The sequence below is a fragment of the Acanthopagrus latus genome, chromosome 9 (assembly GCF_904848185.1).
Source record: "Acanthopagrus latus isolate v.2019 chromosome 9, fAcaLat1.1, whole genome shotgun sequence".
NCBI classification, from domain to species: Eukaryota; Metazoa; Chordata; class Actinopteri; order Spariformes; family Sparidae; genus Acanthopagrus; species Acanthopagrus latus.
In genome coordinates, this window is record NC_051047.1 from 29,933,074 (window position 1) to 29,953,060 (window position 19,987).

The 19,987-nt window shown below is 45.6% G+C and overlaps 1 protein-coding gene and 1 long non-coding RNA gene across 2 annotated transcripts in view; one reads left to right on the plus strand and one right to left on the minus strand.

Annotated features, from left to right (window-relative positions):
* Positions 1-19,987, plus strand: part of ttn.1 (titin, tandem duplicate 1) — a 172,815-nt gene that overhangs the window by 125,934 nt on the left and 26,894 nt on the right. Inside the window, exons 184-190 of the mRNA XM_037108979.1 lie at positions 140-447; positions 552-656; positions 815-1,012; positions 1,099-1,395; positions 1,499-2,086; positions 2,223-2,525; positions 2,644-19,965. Coding sequence (XP_036964874.1) covers positions 140-447; positions 552-656; positions 815-1,012; positions 1,099-1,395; positions 1,499-2,086; positions 2,223-2,525; positions 2,644-19,965 — 19,121 coding nt within the window. The remainder of the gene's footprint in view (positions 1-139; positions 448-551; positions 657-814; positions 1,013-1,098; positions 1,396-1,498; positions 2,087-2,222; positions 2,526-2,643; positions 19,966-19,987) is intronic.
* Positions 1-19,987, minus strand: part of LOC119025426 — a 68,078-nt gene that overhangs the window by 15,929 nt on the left and 32,162 nt on the right. The window lies entirely within an intron of this gene.

Below are 19,987 nucleotides of genomic sequence, written 5' to 3' on the forward strand. Positions count from 1 at the left end.
ACAAGGGCCTTCAATGCCAGAGAATATAATACAAGATGCAGAATATTACCCCCCCACCCCCCCCCCCACCCCCCCACCCCACCCACCCACCCACACACACACTGGATCAATGCTAATTTATGTCATATCCACTCCACAGGGTCGTGGGTAAACCTGGCATCCCTGTTGGTCCTATTAAGTTCAAAGATGTTACTGCCGATGGTGCTACACTGAAGTGGGGTGCTCCTAAAGATGACGGCGGCTCAGAGATCACCAACTACATCCTGGAAAAGAGGGACTCCATCACCAACATGTGGGTGACTGTTTCCTCTGCTGTGGAGACCAACAGTATGAGGGTAACTGGCCTCCATGAGGGCACAGAGTACATCTTCAGGGTCTGTGCTGAGAACAAGTACGGAATTGGAGAAGGACTTAAGTCTGAGCCCGTTGTTGCTAAACATCCATTCAGTGAGTAAATAATATAATAATTCACATTTTAAAGGATGAGTGTTAGCTGTCTAACTTAAAAATGCAGCTTCTCCTCACTGGACTATATAACTGTTTTTGTGCAGATGTTCCCGATGCTCCTCCTCCACCTCAGATCATGAGCATGCGCCACGACTCCACTTACCTGGCTTGGTCTGACCCCAGGAAGACTGGAGGATCTCCCATCACAGGTGCAGTTAGATAGAACACCTGACCTACATACTGTCATCTACGTTATTTGTTTTACATTACATAACAAATTTTTCTATTTGCTACTTAACTGATATCTGTAAGATGCGCATGTGTTATGTAGGTTTAATGTGGTTATGTTCTTTGGTACTACTATCAGGATACCATGTTGAGTTCAAGGAGAGAAATAGTATGTTGTGGAAGAGGGCGAGCCCAGCTGCCTTGATGATGAAGGAACACAAGGTATCTGGGCTGACTGAAGGTCTGGAGTACGAGTTCAGAGTCATGGCAATAAATCTGGCTGGCATTGGCAGACCAAGCGCTCCCACTGATCCACAAGTGGCCCTGGATCCCATTGGTATGTCTAAAAAGGGAAAATGGCAATGATTATAATATTGTACTATTTGCTGCAATCTATTGATATTTTTATATCATTATCATTAGACGCTCCTGGTAAACCTGATGTAATCAGCATCACCAGAAGTACTGTGACCCTTCAGTGGACAGAGCCACAGTTTGATGGTGGCCACAGGCTGACTGGCTACATCATTGAAAAGCGTGACTTGCCTTCTAAGATCTGGGTGAAAGCCAACAATGTGAATGTTGTAGATCCTGCGTTCACTGCAACTGATCTGCAGGAGGGCTGCAAATATGAATTCAGAATCAGGGCAAAGAATGCTGCTGGTGCTCTAAGTCCACCCTCTGAGCAGACAGATACCATTCTCTGCACAGATGAATATGGTGAGATATAAACATACACTAACATGATTAATTTGTGACTCTGTATATGTTTGATTATTATCTTTTGCATGAGATATTAAGTTTTCCTTGTTTCACCCAACAGCTGCACCAACCATTATTATTGACGCCCAGGTGAAGGAGGGTCTAACTGTCCGAGCAGGGGACACTATTGTCATCACTGCCACAAGCATTTTAGGCAAACCTGCACCAACCTCATGTTGGTCAAAGGGAGGCAAGTACTTTAAACCCTCAGATATTGTTCAAATTGAGACCACTGCAACTTCCTCCACTCTGTCCATCAAGTATGCCGGCAGGAAAGACACTGGGGAATATGTCATCACTGCAAGCAACCCCTTTGGTGTAAAGGAAGAAACTGTCAAGGTCACAGTTTTGGATGTTCCTGGTGTTCCTGGACCCATTGAATGCAGTGGTGTCTCATCTGAAAGGGTCACGCTTACCTGGACAACTCCTACTGAGGATGGAGGCTCTCCTATCAAGTATTACACTCTTGAGAAGAGAGAGACTAGCCGCCTGCTTTGGACTATCCTGGAAGAGAAGGTCATCGACTGCCACTATATAGCCAACAAGCTCATCCAGGGGAATGAGTACTTCTTCAGAGTCTCTGCTGTTAACCAGTATGGTGCCAGTGAGCCATCTCACTCTGAGGCTGTCAAGATGGTCGATAGATTTGGTATGTGCAGTTAGTTTATGTTCCTCATTGCATCTTACAGCCTACATTTTTGCATATTTTTAAAAGATAAAATGTTTGTGGAAAAAAAATACAGACTGCCGATTTATGAAAGTATTTCTTCTGTCTACACATGTAGGTCCTCCGGGTCCACCATCTAAACCAGAGGTTGAGAAAGTTGATGGACATTCAGCCACTGTGACCTGGAGGAGACCAGCTGAGGATGGAGGAAGTGACATCATAGGTTACTGTGTTGAGAAGAAGGAGAGAAAGGGTATGAGATGGTTCAGGGCATCTAAGAAATCCGTTGCCGAGCTCAGCTATGAAGTTACCGGTCTCACAGAGGGCATCGAGTATGAGTTCCGTGTTCTTGCTGAGAATAAAGCCGGCTTTGGAGAACCAAGTGAACCATCTATGCCTGTCAGAACAGTAGTTGTTGCCTGTAAGTGAAAAGAAGCACTGAAGTATTTCTAACATTAAAATACTACTTCAAATCACCAGCTTTTACAGAATGTCATATAAAGTTTTAAAAGATATTAACCATATTTCTTTTCTGGCAGATGTGCCTGGACCTCCAGTTAATCCAAGAGTCACAGACACAACCAAGACCACTGCCACTCTAAACTGGGGAAAACCTCTTGACAATGGTGGACTTGAAGTTACTGGATATGTGATTGAGCACAAGAAAGAAGGAACAGAGGAATGGTTGAAGGATACCCCTTCATCTCCACTTAGGATCACAGAGTTTGTTGTTCCCAATCTGGAAGCTGGTGCAAAATACCATTTCAGAATTAGTGCTGTAAATGCTAAGGGGGCAGGTGAACCTGCTGAAACTCAGGAAATGGTTGAGATTGTCGAGCGAGCAGCTGAACCTGATTTGGAGCTGGATGTTGAGCTTAGAAGAACCCTTGTAGTCAGAGCTGGCTGCTCCATTCGACTCTTTGTTCCAATCAAGGGACGCCCTGCACCTACAGTCACCTGGACAAAAGAAGGTGGTCCTGTCTCACGTGCAGTCATTGACAGCACTGAGTCATTTACAATGCTGATCATTCCTGAGAGTTCAAGGATTGATGCCGGCAAATATGAACTTAGCCTTGAAAACTCGACTGGAAAGAAGACTGCTGATATACATGTTAGAGTTCTGGATTCACCTGGACCGCCACTTAATCTAAAACCAGTTAAGATTGACAAGGAAAGCATTACTCTTCAGTGGGAGATGCCTCTCATCGATGGTGGAGCCAAGATCACAAACTACATCATTGAGAAAAGAGAATCAACACGCAAAGCTTTTGCTACCGCTATCACAAAATGCCCAACTACGTCAGTCAAGATTGATGAGCTGGGTGAAGGCTGCGAGTACTACTTCAGAGTGTGTGCAGAGAATGAGTATGGCATCGGTGAGGCAGTTGAAACTGCTGATCCTATTCGTGCGTCCCAAGCACCAACTCCTCCAGAGAGTATTATTCCTACTGATATCACAAAGAACTCTGTGAGCTTGGCTTGGACAAAACCCAAACACGATGGTGGTAGCAGAATTACAGGATATGTCCTTGAAGCCCAGAAGAAGGGAACAGATCAGTGGGCGCATGTAACAACAGTCAAGACAATGGATTTCACAGTGAAAAATCTGAATGAGAAGGAGGAGTACATTTTCCGTGTAATGGCTGTCAATCACTCCGGTAGAAGTGCTCCACGTGACAGCAAACCCATTGTTGTAAAGGATTCTACTTCCCTGCCTGAGTTTGACCTCCGTGGCGTATGCCAGAAGACTGTTATTGTCAAAGCAGGAGACGACATCAAGGTTGAAATCCCAGTGATGGGACGTCCTAGACCAACTGTCTCGTGGCAGAAGGATGGCACAGCCCTGAAACTCACGCAGAGAACTAATGTAGAAACTGCTGCTGCTACTGTTACCCTCAGCATTAGTGAATCCAACAGAGCAGACAGTGGTGTATACACCATGACAGCAAAAAACATTGTTGGTTCTGTGACAGACAACATCATTGTCAAAGTACATGATGTACCTGGGCCACCCAAGGGACCAGTTAAGATTGTAGAGATATCTCGAACCTATTGCATCTTTGCATGGGACACTCCTGAGAATGATGGTGGTGTTCCAATCACTAATTATGTGGTTGAGATCAGAGACACTACTTCCCAAACATGGACAGAACTTTCTTCAACTATTATACGTACCATGTTCAAAGCCATTCGATTAAACACTGGATCTGAGTACCAGTTCAGAGTAAAGGCTAAGAACAGATATGGTGTTGGACCACCAATCACATCAGAGGCAGTGGTGGCTGCCTATCCATTCAAAGTCCCTGGACCCCCTGGAACCCCTGGTGTCACTGCATTTACCAAGGACTCAATAACAATTGGCTGGAATGAGCCTGTGTCTGACGGTGGAAACGAAGTAATTGGCTATCATGTTGAAAGGAAAGAAAGAAGCAGCATCATGTGGTACAAGATCAGCAAGGGTATTGTGAAAGGAAACATATTTAAATCTAGTGGTCTAGAAGATGGAGTTGCCTATGAATTCCGTGTCTCAGCTGAAAACATGGCTGGAGTTGGTAAACCCAGCAAGGCCTCTGAAGCAATACTGGCCCTGGACCCTGTAGATCCACCAGGTCAACCTGTGCCAATATTTGTCAACAAGAATGTCATCACAATTCAGTGGACAAAGCCTGAGTACGATGGTGGCTTCAAAATCACTGGCTATGTAGTGGAGAAGAGAGAACTGCCTGCTGGCCGCTGGATGAGGGCCAACTTCACCAACATCATTGAAACGACATTCACTGTCAGCGGACTAACTCAAGATACCTCATATGAGTTCCGTGTGATAGCCAGAAACTCTGCGGGTGCAGTGAGTGTGCCCTCTGAACCCTCTGACCCAATTATTTGCAAAGATGACATTATTGAGCCACGCATTATGGTTGATGCCATCTTTAAGGATGTTGTACTCCTGAAAGCAGGTGAGACCTTCAAACTTGATGCTGATATTGCTGGTCAACCCACCCCATCTATGGTTTGGACCAAGGGTGGAAAGGAGGTTGAGAACACAATGAAACTGGAGGTCAGATTCACAGAACTGACAACTACTCTGACCAACAAGGATTCTATCAGATCAGATGGAGGAGAATTTGTTTTGACTGCAACTAACGTTGGTGGATTTGCTAAGCACATCTTTAAGGTTAAAGTGCTTGACAGACCTGGACCACCAGTCGGACCTCTTGAAGTTTCTAATGTCACAGCTGACAACTGTTTACTTACCTGGGCTCCACCTGCTGATGATGGTGGTGCCAAGATTGAGGGGTATGTGATAGAGAAGCGCGAGTCAAGCAGACTGGTTTGGACCAATGTGGTTTCAGACCTTCAAGTTACACAATTTAAGGTGACCAAGCTGCTCAAAGGAAATGAATACATCTTTAGAGTTATGGCAGTGAACAAATATGGACTTGGCGAATCTCTTGAATCTGAGCCCACTATTGCAGACAACCCATATGTGGTTCCAGATCCTCCAGAGAATCCTGAGGTGACAGCTATAACTAAAGATTCAATGGTTATTATGTGGCAAGCACCTAAGAGTGATGGTGGAACTCCTATCACTAACTACAATATTGAAAGGAAAGACAGAATTGGCCTTCGCTGGGTCAAATGCAACAAGAGGAAGGTCAAAGATCTCCAATTCAAAGTAACAGGCCTTGTTGTTGGACATGAATATGAATTTAGAATAACTGCTGAGAATGCTGCCGGAGTGAGTGCACCAAGTGCCACAAGTCCATTCTACAAAGCCACTGATGCACTGTACAACCCTGGGGCTCCATGCAACCCAAGAATCTTGGACACAACCAAGTCCTCAATTACTGTTGCCTGGAACAAACCTGTATATGATGGTGGCTCTGACATCACTGGCTACATGGTTGAGACCTGCATCCCATCTGAAAAGGAGGAAGAGGAAGAATGGACCATTGTGACACCCAAAGAAGGACTCCTTGCCACCTCATTCACTATCGTTAACTTAAAGGAGAACCAGGAATACAAGATTAGCATCTCTGCTGTCAATAGTGAAGGAGTTGGAGAAGCAGCATTGGTACCTGGAAATCCCAAGGCAGAGGATAGGCTCCTCCCACCTGAGATGGATCTGGACGCAGAGCTCCGCAAGGTTATCAGTCTTAGAGCTTGCTGCTCTCTCAGACTTTTTGTGCCTATCAGAGGCAGACCAGCTCCTCAGGCTAAATGGACCAAAGGAGATGGTGAGCCTATTGAGAGGGCAACCATTGACAGCACAACATCATATACATCACTTGTAATTGAAAACGTCAACAGATTTGACAGTGGAAAGTATAATCTTACAATTGAAAACAGCTCTGGCTCCAAGACAGTAACAGTCCAAGTCAAAGTGCTTGACACACCAAGTGCCCCACTGAATCTGAAGATAACTAGTGTAACAAAGGAAGCTGTCACTCTGACGTGGGAACCACCGATAAATGATGGAGGTGTTAAGATAAAGAACTATATTGTTGAAAAACGTGAGTCCACAAGAAAAGCGTATGCCACAGTCAGTGCCAACTGTCATCACACCACTTTCACAGTTGACCAGCTCCTGGAAGGATGCAACTATTACTTCAGAGTTTTGGCTGAGAATGAATATGGCATTGGTCTGCCCATTGAGACTGGCGAATCTGTCAAAGTGTCTGAGAAGCCACAGCCACCTGGCAAAATCACTCTTAAGGATGTTACAAAGAACAGTGTCACCCTCACCTGGGAGAAGCCAGAGCATGATGGTGGCAGCAGAGTGGGCTGTTACGTTGTTGAGATCCAACCTAAAGGTGTTGATAAGTGGTCCCAGGCTGTCATTGTAAAAGAAACTGAAGCCACCATTAGTGGACTCAATGCAGGTGAAGAATACATGTTCCGTGTAGCTGCAAAAAATGAGAAGGGAGCAAGTGACCCACGTCAAATTGGTGTTCCTGTGATCGTAAAAGATCTTGTGATTGCACCTGTTGCCAAAATGTTGTTTAACACATTCAGTGTGTTGGCAGGAGAAGACCTGACAGTGGATGTTCCATATGTTGCACGTCCCAAAGCAGCTGTCTCCTGGGTAAAAGATGCTCAGCCTCTGAAGAGAACTTCCCGAGTGAACTTTGGTGCAACAGAGACAATGCTGAACCTCAACATAAAAGAGGCAACTAAAGATGATGTTGGACATTACCGTATAACTCTTAGCAACACAGCAGGAGAGACAACAGCAGACATTAGCATCGTTGTTCTTGACAAACCTGGTCAGCCTGGTGGTCCAGTCAAGGTGGAGGAGGTCACCTCTGAGAGCGTAACCATCTCCTGGAACCCACCAGAGTATAATGGTGGGTGCACAATCAAACACTATATTGTGGAAAAGAGAGACACTTCCACAACTAACTGGATGGTTGTATCTCATAACCTTGCCAGAACCAAAATCAAGGCAGGCAGGTTGAAGACTGGCTCAGAGTATCAGTTTAGAATCACAGCAGAAAACAGATATGGAAAAGGCCCAGCTCTTGTTTCAGCATGTATTGTGGCTCAATACCCATACAAACTCCCAGGACCCCCAGGAACACCATCCATTGCAGCCTGCAACAAGGACAGCATGGTGATTGCCTGGAATGAACCAGTAAATGATGGTGGTAGCACCATCTTAGGCTATCATCTTGAACGAAAAGAGAGAAACAGCATCCTGTGGGTAAAGCTTAACAAGTCTCTTATTACTGACCAAACCTTCAAGACCAGTGGTCTGGAACCAGGAATGGAGTATGAATACAGAGTTTATGCTGAAAACATTGTTGGAATGGGCAAAGCAAGCAAAGTGTCTGAGGGACAGATTGCTAGAGATCCCTGTGATCCCCCTGGCACCCCAGAAGCAACAAAGATCACCAAGGATTCTGTGACCATTGTTTGGACCAAGCCTGAGTACGATGGTGGTGCAAAGGTTACAGGCTACATTGTGGAAAAGAAGGAGCTTCCTGAAGGCCGTTGGCTGAAGGCCAACTTTACTAACATAATTGAGACAGAATACGTTGCAACTGGACTTGTGCAGGACAATCAGTATGAGTTCCGTGTCATTGCCAGAAATGCTGCTGGTGTTTTCAGTCTTCCCTCTTACAGCACCGGTCCTATCACTGCCATGGATGAGATTGAACCACCACGCATCAGCATTGACCCAGAGTACACACAGACTGTTGTAGTTAATGCTGGAGACAACTTCAAGATTGATGGAGATGTTCATGGAAAACCATTGCCCTCTATCTACTGGATGAAGGGAGAGCAGGAACTGGGCAATACTATTCATAGAGAGATTAAGAATACACTCACCAAAGCCTACATATCTGTCAAGGAGGCAAAACTGTCCGACGGCGGCCAATACACTCTGCTGTTAAGAAATCCAGGAGGAGAAAAGGCTGTACAGATTAATGTAATTGTTCTCGATAAACCTGGAGAACCACAGGGACCTCTTGTTGTTACAGGAATAACCAAAGAACGGTGCTGCCTTGCATGGAAACCACCACAACAAGATGGTGGCAGCAAGATCTCTCACTACGTTGTGGAGCGGAGAGAGACAGGCAGACTAGTTTGGACTGTTGTTGACCCAAAAGTGACAAATACTTGTTTGAAGGTTACTAAGCTCCTGGAAGGAAATGAGTACATCTTCAGAGTTCATGCTGTCAACAACTTTGGAGGGGGCCCAGCAATTGAGTCTGCAGCAGTAATAATTAAAGATCCATATGTAACCCCTGGATCACCCAAGAGCTTGGAAGTTTCACATATTAAAAAGGATTCAATGGTGCTCACCTGGGAGGCTCCTTCTGAAGATGGAGGCAGTCCTATCACTGGCTACATAATTGAAAAACATGACAAGGAAGGTGTAAGATGGATCAGATGCAACAGGCAAACAGTCACTGATGTAACTTTCAAGGTCACTGGCCTCCTGGAAAGCCATAACTATGAATTTAGAGTTGCAGCTGAGAATTCTGTTGGTGTTGGTGAACCAAGCCCCCCAACCGTACTCTACAAAGCACTTGATCCAATCTTCACACCTGGTCCACCACACCATCCAAGAGTCACTGACACAACTAAAACATCAGTATTCTTGTCATGGGGCAAGCCCGCCTGTGATGGAGGCTGTGAGATTCAGGGATACATTGTTGAGTGCTGCACTACCACAGTGCCAGCTGAGGCCCCTGCCGAAGCCCCTACAGAAGCAACTGCCACAGATGCACCTGCTGAGGAATGGTTAATGTGCACGCCACCATCAGGGATCAAAAAGACCAAGTTTGAAGTTCCAAATCTGAAGGAAAACCAGGCATACAAGTTTAGAGTGTGTGCTGTCAACAAAGTTGGAGTTGGGGAGCATGCTGATGTCTCTGGAGCTGTTGTTGCACAGGACAGGGCAGAAGAGCCAGACCTTGACATTGATGCAGAACTAAGACAGATTGTGAATATCAAAGCTGGAGCATCACTTAGACTGTTTATTCCAATCAAAGGAAGGCCCAGTCCTACCATCAAGTGGGATAAAGATGAAGCTGCACTTAAAGAGACTGCACAGATCGAGGTGACCAGTAGTTACACATCACTTGTAATTGACAAGATGGACAGAAATGACAGTGGAAAATACACAGTAACTGCAGAGAACTCCAGTGGAACCAAATCAGCTTTTGTTGTTGTTCGTGTTCTAGACACACCTAGTGCTCCTGTTAATCTGAAAGTGAAGGAAATAACAAACCAGTCAGTTACACTGGCCTGGGAACCACCTCTGTTAGATGGTGGGGCCAAGATCAAAAACTACATTGTTGAGAAGAGAGAAAGCACACGCAAAACATATGCAGCTGTAGTAACAAATTGTCATGCTCTTTCATGGAAGATTGAGCCACTCCAGGAGGGTTGCAGTTACTACTTCCGAGTGCTTGCTGAGAATGCACATGGTGTTGGCCTGCCCGCAGCAACTGTTGACCCTCTTAAGGTCTCAGAGGTGCCCCAGTCTCCAAAGAGCTTGAATGTCACAGACCAAACTAAAACTAGCATCTCTTTGGCCTGGGAGAAGCCTGAGTATGATGGAGGTAGCAGAGTCATTCAGTACCTGCTTGAGGTGCAACTGAAGGGCCAGGATAAGTGGAATGGTGTTAACACATTTAAGACAATGGAGGCTACTGTTTCCAATCTGAACCCAGGAGCTGAGTATCTGTTCAGAGTTACAGCAATGAATGATAAGGGAAAGAGTGACCCCAAAGTCCTTGCTGGCCCAGTGATGACCAAGGACTTAGTCTTTGAGCCCGATGTTAGACCAGCATTCAGCAATTACAGTGTCCATGTGGGTAAAGACCTGAGCGTTGACATTCCCATCTATGGACGTCCTAAACCAAAGGTATCATGGACTAAAGATGGAGCTCCTTTGAAATTCACTACCAGAGTTAACATTCACAACACATCAACACATACAACACTGAGCATTAAGGAGGCAGCGGGGGATGATGGTGGCATGTACAGTATAAATGTTGCTAACTCAGCTGGAACGAAGGACACAACTGTTGAAATAATTGTTCTTGACAAACCTGGCCCCCCATCTGGCCCTGTGAGGTTTGATGAAATCACAACACAAAGTGTCACTCTTTCATGGGACCCACCAAAACACAATGGTGGCTGCCAGATTTCAAACTATATTGTACAGAAGAGAGATACCACTACAACAACATGGGAAAATGTCAGCATCAATTGTGCCAGAACCACCATTAAAGTGCCTAGACTGAAGACTGGTGCAGAGTACCAGTTCAGGATCATTGCTCAGAACCGTTATGGCAAGAGTCATGGTCTTGATTCATCTGCTGTTGTTGCTCAGTATCCATACAAAGAGCCAGGCCCGCCAGGCACTCCTTTCATCGCCTCTCTCTCACGAGACCACCAGATTGTTGAGTGGCATGAGCCTGTCTCAGATGGAGGCAGCGCTGTTCTAGGTTATCATCTTGAAAGGAAAGAGAGAAATAGTATTCTCTGGGTCAAAATAAACAAGTCACTTATTCATGAGACTAATTTCAAGAGTCATCCCTTGGATGAGGGTGTCGAGTATGAATACAGGGTTTACGCAGAAAATATTGTCGGCATTGGCAGATGCAGTAAAGTTTCAGAGGGCTGTGTTGCCCGTGACCCCTGTGACCCTCCTGGAACACCAGAGGCCATCCATGTGACCAAAGATACCATTGTGATTCAATGGACTAAACCAGAGTATGATGGTGGTAGTAATATAACTGGCTATACTGTGGAGAAGCGTGATCTACCAGAGGGCAGGTGGGTAAGGGCAAACTTCACTAATGTGATTGAAACCCAGTTCATTGTCACTGGTCTTACTGAAAATGCGCAGTATGACTTCAGAGTCATTGCTAAAAATGCTGTTGGCACTATCAGCAAACCATCCTACAACAGTGGCCCAATCACTGCAAGTGATAAGATGGAGGCACCCAAATTTTCCATCGACCCTGCATTCACCAAGACCATCATCGTAAATGCTCGAGAGACCTTCAAGCTGGATGCTGATGTCCATGGCAAGCCGCTGCCGACCATCAAGTGGTTTAAAGATGAAAAACCAATTGATAATACACTCAGACTAGAGATCAAAAATACAGAAAACCATGCAATGATTGTCATCAAGGACTCAGTAAGACTCGATGGTGGATCATACACACTCCAGCTGACAAATGAGGCCGGCAGTGAAACTGTTCCATTCAAGGTTGTGGTTCTGGATAGGCCCAGCCCGTGTGAAGGACCCCTGCACACTGCTGGAGTAGCTGAAGATAGATGCACACTGGTATGGCGTGCCCCTCTGCATGATGGAGGTAGTCCTATTAAACACTATGTCATCGAGAGAAGAGAGACCAGTCGTCTAGCTTGGACTGTTGTATCTAACAGCTGTGAAACTACATGCTACAAAGTTACCAAATTACTGGAAGGCAATGAGTATATGTTCCGTGTCATGGCTGTGAACAGTTATGGTGTCAGTGACCCACTAGAGTCTGGTGGAGTGATCATGAAGACTCCATTTGTTCCCCCTGGTCCACCTCACATTGAGGACGTATCCAACATTGCCCATGATGGCATGACGATCACGTGGTCAGCCCCTGAGAGTGATGGTGGCAGTGAGATTACCAATTATCATATTGAAAAGAAGGACAGAAATGGAATTAAATGGACCAGATGTAACAGACAGAAGGTCACTGACCTCTCCTTTAGAGTCACAGGCCTAACCACAGGCCATGAATATGAATTTAGAGTAGCTGCTGAGAATGTAGTGGGAGTGGGAGAGCCCAGCCTTCCAAGTTCATACTTCAAGGCCAGTGATCCCAAATACAAACCTGGTGCACCAGCATATGTGAATGTGATTGACTCAACTAAGACTTCAATTACAGTGTCATGGGGTAAGCCTATGTCTGATGGCGGCAGTGCTATTCAAGGATACATTGTGGAAGTCTGCAAGGCTGAGGAGGAGGAATGGACCATGGTTACTCCAACCACTGGCCTGCGTGTCAACAAATATGAAATAACTAAACTGACTGAGGGTCAGGAGTATAAGATTCAAGTGTGTGCCCTGAATAAAATGGGGGTTGGTGAACCAGCAGCTCTCTCTGGAACTGCTAAGCCAGAGGAAAGGGTAGACCCTCCAGAGATCCGTCTGGACTCTGAGCTGAGGAAGGGCATCATTGTGAAAGCCGGTGGATCTGTTAGAATCCATATTCCATTCAAGGGTCGGCCAACACCTGAGATTAAGTGGACTAAGGATGAGGGAGTTCTGACTGAAAAGGTGGTAGTTGAGAAGGCGCTCAACTTCACTCAGCTGTCTATTGACTCCTGTGACAGGAGTGATTCAGGAAAATACGCCCTGAGCCTGACAAACAGCAGTGGCACTGTGTCTGAGGTTGTTGCTGTTAAAGTCTTGGATACACCAGGGGCCCCACAAAACCTTGTGGTAAAAGAAATCAAAAAGGACTCCATCACTCTTGTATGGGATGCCCCATTAATTGATGGAGGCTCCAAAATCAAGAACTATGTCATTGACAAACGTGAATCAACCAGAAAGGCTTATGCAAATGTGTCCACAAAATGTACAAAAACAACATTCAAAGTTGAGAACCTCATTGAAGGTGCTATGTATTACTTCAGAGTCATGGCTGAAAATGATTATGGAATTGGCCAGGCTGTTGAAACAAAGACAGCTTCCAAGGCCTCTGAGGTACCACTGCCAGTTGGAAAGGTCTCCCTTACTGATGTCACAAAGAACAGTGCTTCACTGGCCTGGGACAAACCTGAGCATGATGGAGGCAGTAGAATTGGTGGCTACCTAATTGAGATGCAGCCCAAAGGTACAGACAAGTGGGGAGTTGCGACAAATACTAAGACATGTGAGGGCACCGTCACAGGCCTGACAGCTGGAACAGAATACCTATTCCGTATCATTGCTTACAATGAGAAAGGAAAAAGTGAACCAAAAGCACTTGCTGCACCTGTTGTTGCCAGTGACATGACCATGGAGCCATGCATTAAGATGCAATTTAACACATACAGTGTATTAGCTGGAAAAGATCTCAAGTTGGAGTTCCCTGTGCTGGGCAGGCCCAAACCCAAAGTAACCTGGACAAAGGATGGTCAGTCTTTGAAGGTGACATCTAGAGTCAATGTGGTAAACACTCCAACTACAACTGGAATTCAAATTGGTGAAGCGAGCAAGGAAGATTTCGGCAAATACAGTATTACAGCAACCAATACTGCCGGAACAATCACTGAAGATATGAGTATCATTATTCTTGACAAGCCAGGTCCACCAAAAGGTCCCCTCAAGGTTGTTGAAGTGAGTAACACATTTGTACATCTCTCCTGGGAGCCCCCAGAGTACATGGGTGGATGCCAGGTTAAGAACTATATAGTGGAGAAGAGAGACACCACCACCACAACATGGCAGTCAGTCACCACACAGCTTGCTAGAACAGCTTTCAAGGTCACTAAGCTGAAGACTGGGGCTGAATACCAGTTCAGAATTATAGCTGAAAACAGGTATGGAAAGGGTGCTTCTCTGGACTCCAAGTCCATTGTAGTGCAATATCCATACAAGCCACCAGGGCCACCAGGAACTCCATATGTCAAATCTGCGACAAAGGAAATGATGATCATTGAATGGAATGAGCCAGTGAATGATGGTGGAAGCACAGTTATTGGTTACCACCTGGAAAGCAAAGAGAGAAGCAGCATCATGTGGAACAAACTGAACAAGACTCTCATCACTGATACTATGTTCAAGATCTGCAATCTTGAGGAGGGTATTGGATATGAATTCAGAGTCTATGCTGAAAATATTGTTGGCATTGGCAGATGCAGTAAAACATCTGAGTCCTTTGTTGCGCGTGATCCATGTGACCCTCCTGGTGCTCCTGAGGCTATTTCTATTTCTAAGAACCTTATCAAGATTCAGTGGACCAAGCCTCAGTATGATGGTGGCAGCAAAGTGAATGGTTATATTGTGGAACGGAAAGATCTCGCTTCCGATGATAAGCGTTGGGTTAGAGCTAACTTTACTAATATAATTGAGACTGAGTATATCGTCACTGGTCTGACAGAGAGTGAGCAATATGAATTCAGAGTTATTGCGAGAAATGCAGCTGGAGTGTTCAGTGAACCATCTGACAGTTCTGGACCTATCACTGCTACTGATGAAATTGAACCACCAAGAGCTTCAATGGATCCCAAATACAAGGATGTCATTGTTGTCAATGCAGGAGAATCCTTGCTTCTTGATGCAGACATCCATGGAAAACCAATTCCTGATGTTGTCTGGTTAAAAGAAGGCAAAGAAATGGACAAAGCTCTGCGCATTGAAGTGAAGACTACACAGAAACGTGCAGCCATTACCATCAAGGACATTACCAAGCTTGATAGTGGCCACTATGACCTCGTTCTCAAAAATCTGGGTGGTACTAAAACCTTCCCTATCACTGTCAAAGTCCTTGATAAACCAGGTCCACCCACTGGACCCATGAAGATGACAGGAATCATGTCTGACAGATGCGTCCTTGCTTGGTCTGAGCCCACTCTGGATGGTGGGGCTAGTATCACTCACTATATCCTAGAGAAGAGAGAGACTAGCAGATTGTCCTGGACAGTGGCTGCACCAAACATAAAGGGTCTGTTCTATAAACTAAAAAATTTGCTTCCTGCAAATGAATACATATTCAGAGTCAGGGCAGTCAACAAATATGGTGCAGGTGAGTTCCTTGAGAGTGAACCCATCATTGCACGCAATCCTTACAAGCCACCCAGTGCCCCTGGAACTCCAGAAGCAGGTCAGATCACAAAGGATTCTATGGTTCTGTCATGGACCGTTCCAGAACAGACTGGTGGAGCTGACATTGAAGGCTACCACCTTGAAAAACGTGACAAAGATGGTGTTAGGTGGACAAAATGCAACAGACAAAAGCTAACTGACACTCACTTCAAGGTCACAGGTCTATTGACAGACCACTTCTATGAGTTCCGTGTTGCTGCTGAAAATGAGGCTGGAATGGGAGATCTCAGTGAACTGTCCCTATTCTACAGAGCATGTAATGCCACAACACCACCTGGACCTCCACACCATCCTAAGGTGACAGACTATACAAAGTCTTCTGTGTCCCTGTCCTGGGGCAAACCTGCCTTTGATGGTGGTGCTTATATCAAGGGGTACATAGTTGAAATGAGAGAGTATACACCATTGCCTGAAGTGACGGAGGAGGCAGAAGTAGCACCAGCAGTAGAGACACCAGTTGAAAAAGAATGGACCATGTGTACTCCACCCGCTGGCATTCAAGCCACTAAACTCACTATCAAGGAATTGAAGGAGGGTAGAGAGTACCAGTTCCGTGTCTGTGCTATCAACTCTGAGGGGGTGGGGGAGGCTGCTAATGTCCACAGCACTGTGGTTACTTCTGACAGGGTCGAAGCACCAGAGATGGAGTTGGATGCTGAGCTCAGAAAGGTGGTATCAGTTCGTGCTGGTGGAACTCTGCGTTTATTTGTCACCATCAGAGGCAGACCTGAACCTGCTGTGAAATGGGAGAAGGTTGAGGGTACTCTCACAGAACGTGCTGGAATTGACACCACCAGCTCATACACCATGCTTGTCATTGACAATGTTAACCGCTTTGACAGTGGCAAATACTCACTAACACTGGAGAATAGTAGTGGTACAAAATCTGCAAATGTAGTAGTAAGAATTTTGGATACACCAAGTGCTCCACAAAACTTTGTTGTCAAGGAGCTCAAAAAGGACTCAGTGACCCTTGCCTGGGACACTCCACTCACTGATGGTGGTTCTAAAATAACAAACTACATTGTAGATAAGAGAGAATCTGTCAGGAAAGCCTATACTACTGTCACCAGCAACTGCACAGCCAACTCATTCAAGATTGAAGACCTGCCTGAGGGTGGTATATTCTACTTTAGAGTCTGTGCTGTTAATGAATATGGGCAAGGACAGATAGTTGAAACCAAAGAAGTCAAAGTGTCCGAGGTACCTCTGTCTCCAAGCAAGGTTACACTTGTAGATCTGACAAAGACCAGTGTGTCACTGACATGGGACAAACCTGCTCATGATGGTGGTAGCAAAGTAATGTGCTACAACGTAGAGTTTAAACCCAAAAGTGGAGATAAATGGGGCACAGCATGTACAGTTAAGGTGCTTGAAGCAACTATTCCTAATCTGACTCCTAATGAGACCTATTTATTCAGAGTTGTTGCAATTAACGAAAAAGGTAAGAGTGAGCCAAAGGATCTTGGCTTGCCTGTGGTTGCAAAGGATGTTGAAATTGAACCATCTACCAACTTATTGTTTACCACATACAGCGTGAAGGCTGGAGATGACCTCACTCTTGAGGTTCCAATAAGAGGCAGGCCAAAGCCTGTTGTATCCTGGAAGAAGGATGGCCTTCCTTTGAAGCAGACTTCATCAGTGACCATCTTAAACACTGCAACCTCATCTAAAATTATCATCAAAGAGGCCCACAGAGAACATGTTGGCAAGTACGAGATCACCCTGGCTAACTCAGCAGGAACTGTCACAGCAGATATTGGAGTTATTGTCCTTGACAAACCAGGTCCACCTAAAGGTATCAAGGTGGATGCTGTGACCTCAGACAGCATCACACTGTCCTGGTCTCCACCAGATTATGATGGTGGCTGCTCCATCAGTAATTATATTGTGGAGAAGAGAGACACAAACACACAGGAATGGCAGATGGTAGGAAGTAATGTTGCCAGAACAGCTTTCAAGGCTGGCCGCCTAACACATGGAGCAGAGTACCAATTCCGCATCTATGCAGTCAACCGTTATGGAAAGAGTACAAGTCTGGATTCACCTGGAATCACTGCTCAGTATAACTTCAGACAACCTGGACCTCCTTCAACACCAATAGTGAAGTCAGCCACTAAGTCCTACATGTTGGTGACTTGGAATGAGCCAGTCAATGATGGCGGAAGTCCTGTTTTGGGCTACCATCTGGAGAGGAAGGAGCGTACTAGCATTCTTTGGACGAAGATGAACAGAGGAATGATCAAAGATACAGAATACAAAGTTAATGGAATTGAAGAGGGCATGATATATGAATATCGTGTCTATGCTGAAAATATTGCTGGTATTGGTAAATGTAGCAAGGCCTGTGAAGGTGTGGCAGCCAGAGATCCATGTGATCCTCCAGGCACACCTGTGGTCACTGCTGTTACCAGAACATCTGTCTCCTTGTCTTGGGATAAACCAGAGTATGATGGTGGAGCCAAGGTTTCAGGATACACCATTGAGCGCAGAGACCTTCCTGAGGGACGCTGGACTAGGTGCAACTTCACAAATGTGCCTGAGACCCACTATGATGTGACAGGCCTTACTGAAAACAGCCAGTATGACTTCCGCGTCATTGCTAAGAATGCTGCTGGATTGTTCAGTATACCATCTGACAACACTGGCCCCATCACAGTCACAGATGATGTAGATCCACCACGCATCATGATGGATGTCAAGTTCAGAGAGACAGTGTTTGTGAAAGCAGGGGAAACTCTGAAGATTAACGCTGACCTTGCTGGACGTCCTGCCCCTGTTATTTCCTGGACCAAGGATGGCAAAGAAATTGAACTGAGATCTAGAATCCAGGTTGCTTCAACAGATATCAGCACTTCTGTCATTGTAAAGGACTGCATCAGAAGAGATTCTGGACAGTATGCCTTGACTCTCCAGAATATTGCTGGAACAGTTACCATGCCAATAAACTGTGTGATTCTAGATAAACCAGGACCCTCAGCAGGACCTCTGCAGATCACAGGTCTGAAATCAGATGAGTGCACTCTGTCATGGGGTCCTCCTCATGAGGCTGGTGGTGCTACCATTACACATTATGTTGTTGAGAAGCGTGAGACCAGTCGCTTGGCATGGACAATGGTGAAGGGAGATATAACAAAAACACACTTCAAAGTCACAGGATTGCTAAAGGGCAATGAATATATCTTCAGGGTTTTAGCTGTCAACAAGCATGGACTTGGTGAGGCTCTGGAGAGTGAAGCTATAAAGATTACAGATCCATACACAGTCGCCACTGCTCCAGCTGGTGTCGATGTCACTACCATAACTGGAGATTCAATGACCCTTACCTGGTGCAAGCCTGCAAGTGATGGAGGCAGTCCTGTTACTGGATATGTGATTGAGCGCCGTGAAAAGACAGGTATGCGCTGGGTGCGTGTGAACAGAGATCCAGTCGTTGAATGTACTGCAGTTGCAACCAAACTGCGCAAGGGTTGTGAGTATGACTTCAGAGTCTATGCTGAAAATGCCGCTGGTTTGAGTCCTCCAAGTGAACAGTCTGCAACATTCAGAGCACTGGATCCTTTGGTTGTTCCTTCTCGCCCAACCAAGCCAAAGATTGTCAGTTCAACTAAGGACAGTGTGTCTATTGTTTGGAAACCTCCAACAAATGATGGTGGAGCCTGCATCCTTGGATACAGTGTAGAATACAGAGAGCACATCCGTAAACCAGAGCCAGAGATTGAGGAAGAGGAGGAAGAATATTATGAGGAGGAGGAGGAGGAAGAGGAGATTCCTGAATCACCTGAAGAACTAGCAAGATGGGTGGAGGCTATTCCTCTTACCAAGAGCTTGGAGTTCACAATCACTGGTTTAAAGACAGATGTAGAATATGAATTCTGTGTCAAAGCAATAAACAAAATTGGCAGCAGTGCGCGAAGCTTATGTTCAGATCCAGGTGCAGCAATTGACAGAACTGCTGAGCCATCATTTGATGTTGACATTGAGATGCGTAAAGTACTTCTTGTCAAGCATGGCATGGCATTTACTCTCAATGTACCATTCAAGGGCAAACCTGTGCCATCAGTGGCATGGGCCAAGGAGGGCATTGATCTAAAGGTCAGAGGAACCATTGAATCTACAGAATGTAGCACTTCACTGACAATTGAGAAGTCATCTAGGTTTGACTCTGGAGAGTATTGTGTTACCATTGAATCACCATTGGGAAAAGCCACTTTGCCTGTGGTTGTGAAAGTGCTCGACTCACCTGGACCCCCTGTTAATGTAAAAGTTACAACAGTGACCAGGGATTCTGCAACCCTCACTTGGGAAGCTCCTGAGAATGACGGTGGTGATGCAGTGAAGGCCTACCATGTTGAAAAACGTGAGGCCAGTAAGAAGGCCTGGGTAACCGTGACCAGCAACTGCCACACAATGACTTACAGGGTGGAAGACTTGCAGGAGGGTGCCACCTATTACTTCAGAGTTATTGGAGAAAATGAGTATGGAGTGGGTGTCCCTCAAGAAGCCAAGGCTGGAACAAAGATTACAGGTAACATTTGAACTGACAGTTT